Source organism: Orcinus orca, chromosome X (assembly GCF_937001465.1).
Source record: "Orcinus orca chromosome X, mOrcOrc1.1, whole genome shotgun sequence".
Taxonomy (NCBI): Eukaryota; Metazoa; Chordata; class Mammalia; order Artiodactyla; family Delphinidae; genus Orcinus; species Orcinus orca.
This window is the reverse complement of record NC_064580.1, coordinates 131,004,699-131,014,003: the sequence shown is the minus strand read 5'-3', so window position 1 is coordinate 131,014,003 and position 9,305 is coordinate 131,004,699. Positions and strand designations below refer to the sequence as shown.

Genomic DNA, 9,305 nt, shown 5'->3' with positions numbered 1-9,305 from the left:
TAAAGGGGAAGTGAGTCAGTGTCCGCGGACTCGGCCGGCCGAGGCTCGCGCCCGCCGCGGCCCCGAGAGGCCCCGGCCCGGTGGCGGCGGCGGCGGCGGCGGCCATGGCCGGGGGGCCGGGCCCGGGAGACCCCGCGGTCCCCGGCGCCCAGCACTTCCTGTACGAGGTGCCGCCCTGGGTCATGTGCCGCTTCTACAAAGTGATGGACGCCCTGGAGCCCGCCGACTGGTGCCAGTTCGGTGGGTGGTGGCGGGCCGGCGGGGGCGGGGCGGGGGGCGCGCGGGGGCCGGACGCCCCGGCCTGACGCACCCCCGCCCCGCAGCCGCCCTGATCGTACGCGACCAGACCGAGCTGCGGCTATGCGAGCGCTCCGGGCACCGCACGGCCAGCGTCCTGTGGCCCTGGATCAACCGCAACGCCCGCGTGGCCGACCTCGTGCGCATCCTCACGCACCTGCAGCTGCTCCGCGCGCGGGACATCATCACGGCATGTGAGCGCGCGGCCCCGGAGCCCCTGGGACCCCCAGAACCCCCAGGACCTCGGGAGAGGGGCCGCCCAGGGCCTCCCCTGGAGCTCCTCCCCCCCCCCTTCGCCTGGGCCTAACAGCCCTTTCCTTCCTCTGCTTCCAAGGGCACCCTCCCGCCCCTCTTCTGCCCCCCAGCGCCACCGCCCCGAGGCCTAACAGCATCTCTGCACCTTCTGAGGCCGCGGCCCCCAGCCCCCAGAAGTTGCACTCGTCGGCCTCCACCCTCCTCTCCCCAGGTAAGGCTGCTCCCGGGGGTTGGCCTGATGAACCGGAGGAAAGGAGCCCCTTGACACTGGCCACGGCTGTAGATCCGGCCACTGGTCTCTGTCTGCCTCTCACTGGTGTCTTTATGAAGCTATTCCAGGCTCCCAGACTCATTCTGACCCTGAGCTCGGCCCTGTCCCAAGCCCTGCTGCCCTCCAGCCACCACTGCCATCGGCAGCCCCTTCCTGTATCAAGGTAGGTGGGTCCTGCCTCCACCCAGGGGTTTGAGACAAGCGATGAGAAGGCAGCCTTTGGTACCCTGGGGAGCCCCAGCCAGACCAGCAGGGGTGGGCTAGGCAGAGGGGAGGAGGCGGGACCTCGCCTGATCTGGGGTTTCTTCCCACAGCGGAGCCCAGAGAGCCCAGCGTCCATCCTGCAGGGGGCCCACTCCTCTTTCTGCTGGCCCCTCCATGAGATTTGCCAGGGCACCCACGACTTCTCAGAGGAGCTGAAGATCGGGGAGGGCGGCTTTGGGTGTGTGTACCGGGCTGTGATGAGGAACACGGTATATGCTGTGAAGAGGCTAAAGGAGGTGTGTGTAGCGTCCAGGCAAAGGCTCTGGAAGGCTGTTAGCCGACCCTCACTTTTCTGGTCCTCCCCCCACTACCCCACACGGCTCCTTCAGCCCTCTGATTTCCCAGTCCAAGGCCCCCGCCCCTTGCTTGTTCTGGGCCCAAAACAGGAGGCAGACCTGGAGTGGACCACGGTGAAGCAGAGCTTTCGGACCGAAGTGGAGCAGCTGTCACGGTGAGCCTGTGGTGTCCCTCCTGGTGCGGGCAGCGGGAGAGGCCCGCCAGGACCGTGTGTCACGCACCTGGCTCCCTTGGTCTCCCAAAGCCTGCCAGGCTCAGGCTAGCTGAGGAAACGGCAGGGACTGTCCCCACGATGGTCAGATGGAAGGCATGGTGGATGCTGGGGGCCAAAGTGCTCAGACCCCACTTTTCCAAGCAGGTTTCGTCACCCGAACATCGTGGACTTTGCTGGCTACTGTGCTCAGAGTGGCTTCTACTGCCTTGTCTATGGCTTCCTGCCCAACGGCTCCCTGGAAGACCGCCTCCATGTCCAGGTAGCCGTACCTAGGCTGGCACGTTGCATCACACTTGGCACCCGGGCAGAGCGGGACACGGGGCCTGGGCTCTCGGCCTCTGCGAGCGGGGCCCCTCCCTGCTGCTCCCGCATGCCCAGAAGCCTGGCTCGTGGTGCCTCTGAAAGGGGGTTCTGGACTCGGAGTAGCTTGACTTGGGCTTCTCCCCTTTGCAAGCAGGGTAGCGGAAGGGTCGCGTCAGCATTGCCCTGAGGGAAGGAGGCGATAGACAGCACCGGGGCCCCATCTAGGGAGGCACCCACAAGACGCAAGGGCTAACCGAACACAGGGCAGGAGCACCTCTAACCTCACGCTGAAGGGCTCAGGATAAGCGTGCTGTGTGCGGGGAGGCGGGGAAAGAGCCTCCGACGACATCCTGATCACCCCAGAGCCAGGACTGCCAGAGCCTGTGGGGGGTCCCCAGGGCATGATCCCAGCCCCGTGCGCTGTGCAGAGAGAGCACCGCAGGAGCTTAGTCGCCACCCTCTTCTGAAGTAGCTCATGGAGACTTTGCTCCTCGTTTTCCAGAAGGGGAAACTGAGGCCCGGAGAGTCAACTGCTCGTCCAGACCCCTTGGTGACAGGTGGAGGGAAGGATGGGGGTCAAAGAACAGTGGCCTGCAGCCTCCCCTCTGCCCCTTTGCTCCTTCTGCCCTTCCAGACCCAGACCTGGCCTCCTCTCTCCTGGCCTCAGCGACTGGACATCCTTCTGGGCACGGCCCGGGCAATTCAGTTTTTACATCAAGACAGCCCCAGCCTCATCCACGGAGATGTCAAGAGGTGAGGAGGGGACACAGCCAGGCCCCCGGGGCCTCTCAGAGTGGCAGGAACATAGTCTACGGCAAGGGGTCACGCTCCCAAACCTTCCGCCGGCAGGGAGCCGTGGTGCCTGCTCGCCACGGCCCACTGGGCCCAAGAAGCCTTGCCCTGAGTGCCCCCCATGAGAGCGGGCCTACCCTCTCCCGCTCGAGACTCAGGTCGGGGATGTCAGGGCTGGGGGCTCTGGGTCACTGAGTACCCGGTGTGGGACAGGTGTGGAAGCAGAGGCCAACGACGGGCCCCACCGATGAATGGGGGCTGAACCGTGTGAGGGTGCTCTGGGGGCCACGTGCTCGGAGCCCCAGGTGGCTGGAACGCTCAGGCGCACCGGCCACTGTCTGCAGTCTGATTTTGTCAGGACCAGGCAGGTGGGGGGGGGGGGTCACGGAGTGGGCCAGGGCCAAGGCTGGGCCCACACCACTCTCTTCCCTCCCCAAGTTCCAACGTCCTTCTGGATGAGAGACTGATGCCCAAACTGGGAGACTTTGGCCTGGCCCGTCTCAGCCGGTTTGCAGGCGCCAACCCCAGCCGGAGCAGCACTGTGGCCCAGACTCGGACTGTGCGTGGCACCCTGGCGTACCTGCCCGAGGAGTACATCAAGACGGGGAGGCTGGCTGTGGAGACCGACACCTTCAGTTTCGGCGTGGTGAGCCACTGGGCCCTGTGATGAAGCTTCAGCTCCAGGGCCCTGCCCTCCCCGGCGCAGGCCACTTCCTCGGTCCCGCACCTCGTTTCACCTTTGTAGTTTTGAATTCTTTTGTTTCAAGTGGGCCCTCCAAACCGCCAGAGCTTTAGTCCCACGGCTGCGGCTCTGTCCCTGCTGAGAGTCGGTCCTCGTGTGCCTGTCTGAGGGATGTGCCCCTGTCAGCCCCGGTCCACGCCCAGCTGGGCCTCCCCATCCACTGTGCACCCCTCCCCCCCGCAGTGGACCTGCCTGCCTCGCCCTCCAGCCTGTCCTCTCTCCAGGTGGTGCTGGAGACCCTGACCGGCCAGAGGGCTGTGAGGATGCACGGTGCCCAGACCAAGTATCTGGTGAGCCTCCTGAGGCAGGGCAGGGAGGAAGGTGGGCCGGGAGGTGCTGCTCTGGGCGACAGACAGGCGTAGACCTGGAGGGCGGAATGATCTGGAACGCAGTGCCCCACGGGAGCCAGCCTCTGCCGCTGCTGACTCATCGTTGAAAATAGGCAGGGCCCCAGACGGCTTCATTTACCTTGCCGAGGAGAAACATGTCTGTCCTCTTGGATGCCGTGGGCCCTTCCAGACCCCGCCTGGGCTGGGGGCGGGCGAGGAGGGTGCCAGCCACAGTGGAAAACAGAACAGGGTGGGCGCGTGGGGACGGGAGAGGCTGTGGCAGAGAATGCGGCCGCCTCTGAGAAGCCCTCCCGAGTGCTGTGGAGCGGGTCCAAGCTGCCCGGGGCCTGACCTGGAGCCAGGAGCCCAGCTCCTCGCCAGGCCCGTCTGCGCTCGGTTGGCGCGTGTGCTTCACGCTTTACAAGCTGCTGTGTTTCCTGGCCTTCCGCCCCGGGCTTGGGGCTATTTCTGTCCGTTGCCGGGCCTTGGTGGGTCTGTGCCAGAGCCGGGCAGCCAAACAGGAGACCTCCTCCACGTGGGCCGCTCCGCCCGTGCGGAGCAGCGCACCACACCCCTCGGGCCTGACCGCTGATTCTCTGTGCCACAGCCAAAGCGAGTTTCCGTAACCGTGAGGAGGCTGTGGAAGCCCCCTCACCTGCCCCCCAGACTCGGGCCGACTCCCCGATGCCTGCCCCAGGGCCTTTGTAAGAGCCTTTCCCTCTGCCTGAAAGGCCAACCCCCACCCAACCCCAGTCTTTCCTGCCAGTCCCTCCCCTCTCAGAACTCAAGGTGGCCTCTGGTCCTGTTCCCACCCCTCTCGGCTCTGCCCTCCCCGGCTAGTTCATCCCTTTAGATCCCCGCTGAAGTGTCACTTGCTTGGGCCCCAGTTGAAAGCCCCGTGGGCCTCCCTACCGCAGTTTCCATTGGTTAAGAGGCATGTCGGCGTCTCTCCCCTCCCAGGAAGTCAGCTCTGTGAAAGCGGGCCCGGGTGCTGTGTGTGTAGCTAGATCCCTGGGGCCTGGGCCACCAGCGACGAGGGTCTGGGGGTCGCAGCAGAAGGCACGGCCCCCGGTGACCACACTCACGTTACGTGTCCCGCAGAAAGACCTGGTTGAAGAGGAAGCCGAGGAGGTTGGTTTGGCCCTGAAAAGCACCCAGACCACACTCCAAGCAGGTCTGGCTGCAGATGCCTGGGCCGCCCCGATCGCCACCCAGATCTACAAGAAGCACCTGGACCCCAGGCCTGGGCCGTGCCCACCAGAGCTGGGCCTGGCCCTGGGCCAGCTGGCTTGCTGCTGCCTGCACCGCCGGGCCAAGAGGAGACCCGCCATGACCCAGGTAGGCCTGTGAGGCAGGGGGAAGGGAAGCAGCTGAGATGCCAGCCACCCGTGGGAGACCGTGGCCTGCTGGAAATGCCACATTCCTGGCACTGCCGTGTAGGGAGCCAGACACAGCCCCTCGCAGACCTCTTTCTGGAGGAAGTCTCCAAATGTGCCTTGCCTGCCTGTGCTTCTGCTAGGAGTGGCCGGAGCTCCACTGAACCCCGCCTGGTACACAGAGGGAGGCGAGAGGCTTTTTACTGCGCCCCCTTCTGGCTGTGCTGTGCCACTGCACCTAACTTTTAGAGTCCCCTCCCCATCACCCACCTCTCTGTCTCTGAGAAGAGGAAGAAGCCCCATTCGAGGGCACCAGGGCAGCGAGGTTCGCTTCCTAGAAGACAGAGAGAAGCCATTCTAAGTCCTTAGCTTTGCTGGCTACAACTCTCTTCTTCATCCCTGACCCGGAGCCGCTGTGCAGTTTGACCACCTTCTGTGAGGACCACTCGCCCTGAGAGCCCCTCTCCCTCCTCGCAGGCGTACCAGAAGCTGGAGACGCTGCAGGCGGCAGTGGCAGGGCCGTCTCTGGAGCCAGAGGCCACCAGCCGCAGCCCCCCTTCCCCTCAGGAGAACTCCTACGTGTCCACCACTGGCAGTACCCTGAGCGGTGCCAGCCCATGGCAGCCCCTGGCGGCGCCCTCGGGAGCCCTGGCCCAGGCTCCAGAGCGGCTGCAGAAAGGCGCCAACCAGCCCGTGGAGAGCGACGAGAGCATGTCCGGCCTATCTGCTGCCCTGCATTCCTGGCACCTGACCCCGAGCTGCCCCCCGGGCCCAGCCCGGCCAGGCAGCCCTGGCCCAGGGGCCGCCGTGTGGGCGCCAGCACCCCTCGGACAGGCTGGCTGTACTCAAGGGGATGCCACCAGACAGTCGAGCTGGGGGAGCAGCCCGGGGCTCCAGCCCACAGCTGTGGAAGGTACCTGGGGACACGTGCCCAGAAGAGGGACCAGCGGCCTCCTTTGGTGGCAGTCCCCATCTTCCCCACCCCCGGCCTTCTGGGAGGAGAGAACTGGGGCCTACCGTTAAGCTCCCTGTGTCCTTAGCAAGTTCCAGGCCACTGTCTCGGGGAGGCCCCCCACCCGGCCTTGGAAAGGCCCACAGAGGACGGTCCCGTGCCGTCTCATCTCCCCAGACCGCGGCCTCAGCTGGCTGAGGAGAGGCCAGGACCTTGCTCCCCAAAAGCTGGGGGCAAGGAAGGCCCAGTCCAGGACCGGGCTCCAGGCCCAGCAGCTAGCCAGGGCCCTAGCACGGCCCCTTCCAGGCCCCGCTCTCAGAGCGCTGAGGGCCTCTGTCCTTCCGAAGGGCAGGGAGCTGGGCTGGGGACCGGGAAGGCTCATGGGGCCAGAAGTGTCAGCAGGGCGTTCCAGGGCCATCGGCCCCTGTGGCTCAGTGGGCCCTCTCTCCACCCCAGGACCGCTCCTGGGCGGCTCCACGTCGCCACTACCCCCCCAGATTGTCATCAACCCGGCGCGACAGAAGATGCTGCAGAAGCTGGCCTTGTACGAGGATGGGGTCCTAGACAGCCTGCAGCTGCTGTCATCTAGCTCCCTCCCAGGTACCCCAGGACTGTGCTCTGCGGCCGGGCGGCTGGCCTCTGGGCCACTCGGAGCCTTCGTTCTGCTGGGGCCCAGATAGGGCCCCCGCTCCCCGAGCCCGTCACCCCCTCGAACGGCGGCCGGGAGCCCGGCCGGCCCCCACGCCTCCTTTGGGACATCGTGTATTCTGGGTACAGCCCTGTCCCGGCTCGCTCTCCTCCTCCTGACGACACGCACCTTCCCTTAGCCTGGGGGTGGCAGCAGCCCCTGTGCTCCCAGAACACAGGCAGCCCCCACAGCTACGTTCCATTCCAGAGAGCGCCCCGGGAGCAAGGGGGAAGCGCAGCCCAGCCCTCGAGTGCCTCCCCCTGTTTGCTAACTGACTGGCATTTCTTCCCTCCTCTGCAGACTTGGGCCTGGAGCACGGGAACAGGCAGGGGCCCGAAGAGAGTGATGAGTTTCAGAGCTGAACTGCCGCCTGGTCAGATCCCTAAACCCAGAAGTCAAAGTTCTCACGGTTGGAAGTTCTCACAGCTCGCGAACCCTCGGCAGCCTTGGGAGCTCCGTCCTCACGGAGGAGGGCAGGTGGTGGCCCTGCTGCTCTTGGGGCGTGGGCACAGGCAGGGCTCAGGGCCCCCCAGGCCGGCTGCGGCTGGCTGTCAGTAGGGCAGGACATCTCAACAGCCTGCCTTGAGGCCAGCATTCGCGGGAGAGGAAAGCCGATGTCGTTGGAGGGGCCGGTGGCGGGGAGGAGGGCAGGTCTGAAGGCTGCTGGCCACACAGGCCAAGGAGGAGAGGTGAGTGGTCCAGTGGGACTAGCGGGGCGCCAGCTCCCCTGAGAGCTGGGCGGGGCTTCTGCAGCCCAGGCCTACAGCAGCAGCCCTTAGCCCTTCTTTTCCGACCTTGCTGAAGCCCTGGGGAAAAGCAGCCACTCTGATGACGGGAACCGATGAGGCCAGGGGCCCTCCCAGCTGCTTGTAATTGGGAAGGGGAAAGTGAGCTGTGGCTGTCCCGTGGTTCAGTCCACTAGCTAGAAGCGGGAGTTCTGAGAGGCCCCAGCGAGTGCAGCAGCGCCTCCCGGCAGGCCAGCATCCACAGGCTTCCCCAGGGAGCCGGGAGCCAGCCTAACAGGCCACCGAGCCAGGTCGGGCTCCAGAGGCCACAGGCTCAGCCTCAGGCCCGGGCACTGCTCGTGACAGAGGGGCCACTACCCCAGGTTTGGCTAGGCCCAAACCTTGTGTTACCCAGACAGTGAGAAGCCCCAAGACAGCAGGAAGTTGGCAGCAAGACAGAGAGGAAGGAAAATGAAAATGGGACTCACGTTTGTGGAAGCAAGTCGGCGTTGGTGTAACTGAGTGTCTTTGAGAGTAGCCCAGGGCTGTAGCACAGGCTTCGGATGATTTTGTGTCTGCGATCACGAGTCACACTACATGCCCCGCGAAGCTAGGCACTGGTGAAGTCCAAGTCGTCCTGGAGTAATAAATACGTACACTTTGATCGCTGGCTGTACTTGTAGGCTTTGTGGCACTGAAAGCCTTGAGCTTTTCCAGTGCTTCTCATCTCAGTGTTCTTGACTGTCCAAACCCAGACCCTAGCCTCCCACCCGCAGGTCCTCTGGAGGTTCTTGTTTCCATTCCCATCAAGCCACCATGCTGGCGGCAGATCCACAACACTACTACCCAGCAGTACTTTCACAGGTTGTTAAGTTTTCCCTGGTTTATGGATTTTGACGCTATTGGAAATGGTATTTTTATTTCGTTTTCTAGTTGATCATTGACAGTGTATAGAAACACAACTGAGTTTTGTATATTGGCTTTGCATTCTGTGGCCTTGGCTCTCACTCACACCTTAGCTCTAGTTTTTTGGTGGATACCTTGGGACAGTTTATGCACACAATCATTTCATCTGCAAATAAAGACAGTCTCACCCCTTCCTTTCCGTCTGTGTGCCTTTCAGTTCTTTTTCTTTTCTAATTAATTAGTTAACTAATTAATGTGGCTGCACCGCGCAGCTTGCGGGATCGTGGTTCCCTGACCAGGGATCGAACCTGGGCCCATGGCAGTGGAAGCGCGGAGTCCTAACCACTGGGCTGCCAGGGAATTCCCTCATTTATTTTTCTTGCCTTGTTAACACTTGCTAGGGCCTCTGGTTAAACGTTGAATAGAGCGGTGAAAGCGGACATCCTTGCCTTGTTGTCAATGTTAGGGGGCAAAGTGTTGGCTTTTCACCATTAAGTATGATGCTACCTATAGGATTGTCATAGATGTACTTTGTCAATGTGGTAAACCCCATAAATTGATTTTCCAATATTAAACCAACTTTGTATTCCTTAGATAAAAACAGCACTCGGTCATGATGTGTTATCCTTTTATATATTGCTGAATTCCATTTGCTAATATCTCTTGAGAATTTTTACATCTGTGTTCATGAGGGGTATTGATCTGTAGTTGTCTGGTAATATCTTTATCTGGTTTTGGTGTCAGGGCCTCATAAAATAAGTTGGAAAGTGTCTCCTTCTCCTCCTGTGTTCTTAAAGGGCTTGTGTATCCTTCGTGTTACTTCTTTTTTTTTTTTTCAATATTTATTTATTTGGTTGCTCCAAGTCTTAGTTGCCGCAGGCAGGCTCCTTAGTT

At 62.6% G+C, this 9,305-nt stretch overlaps 1 protein-coding gene across 2 annotated transcripts; it reads left to right on the top strand.

Moving 5' to 3' along the window:
* Positions 1 to 8,605, top strand: IRAK1 (interleukin 1 receptor associated kinase 1). 2 transcript variants are annotated; one of them, XM_004286438.4, is made up of 14 exons: positions 2 to 240; positions 324 to 491; positions 632 to 763; positions 883 to 986; positions 1,138 to 1,323; positions 1,474 to 1,538; positions 1,743 to 1,857; positions 2,536 to 2,654; positions 3,132 to 3,339; positions 3,660 to 3,725; positions 4,866 to 5,102; positions 5,618 to 6,053; positions 6,549 to 6,692; positions 7,081 to 8,605. In XM_004286438.4, exons 1-14 carry the CDS (start codon positions 105 to 107, stop codon positions 7,140 to 7,142), a joined length of 2,178 nt encoding a protein of 725 aa, XP_004286486.2. In that variant the 5' UTR covers positions 2 to 104; the 3' UTR covers positions 7,143 to 8,605. The 2 variants fall into 2 exon arrangements, with proteins under 2 accessions (XP_033273549.2, XP_004286486.2); XM_033417658.2 differs by having other exon boundaries at positions 1 to 240; positions 1,138 to 1,538.
* The last annotated feature ends 700 nt before the right edge of the window (positions 8,606 to 9,305 follow it).

Coding starts and splice junctions, on each gene's coding strand:
- IRAK1 (XM_033417658.2), top strand. CDS start 105: ATGGCCGGGGGGCCGGGCCCGGGAGACCCCGCGGTCCCCGGCGCCCAG. Junction 492..631: donor GCGGGACATCATCACGGCAT/GTGAGCGCGCGG, acceptor TCTGCTTCCAAG/GGCACCCTCCCGCCCCTCTT. Junction 6,693..7,080: donor GTCATCTAGCTCCCTCCCAG/GTACCCCAGGAC, acceptor CCTCCTCTGCAG/ACTTGGGCCTGGAGCACGGG.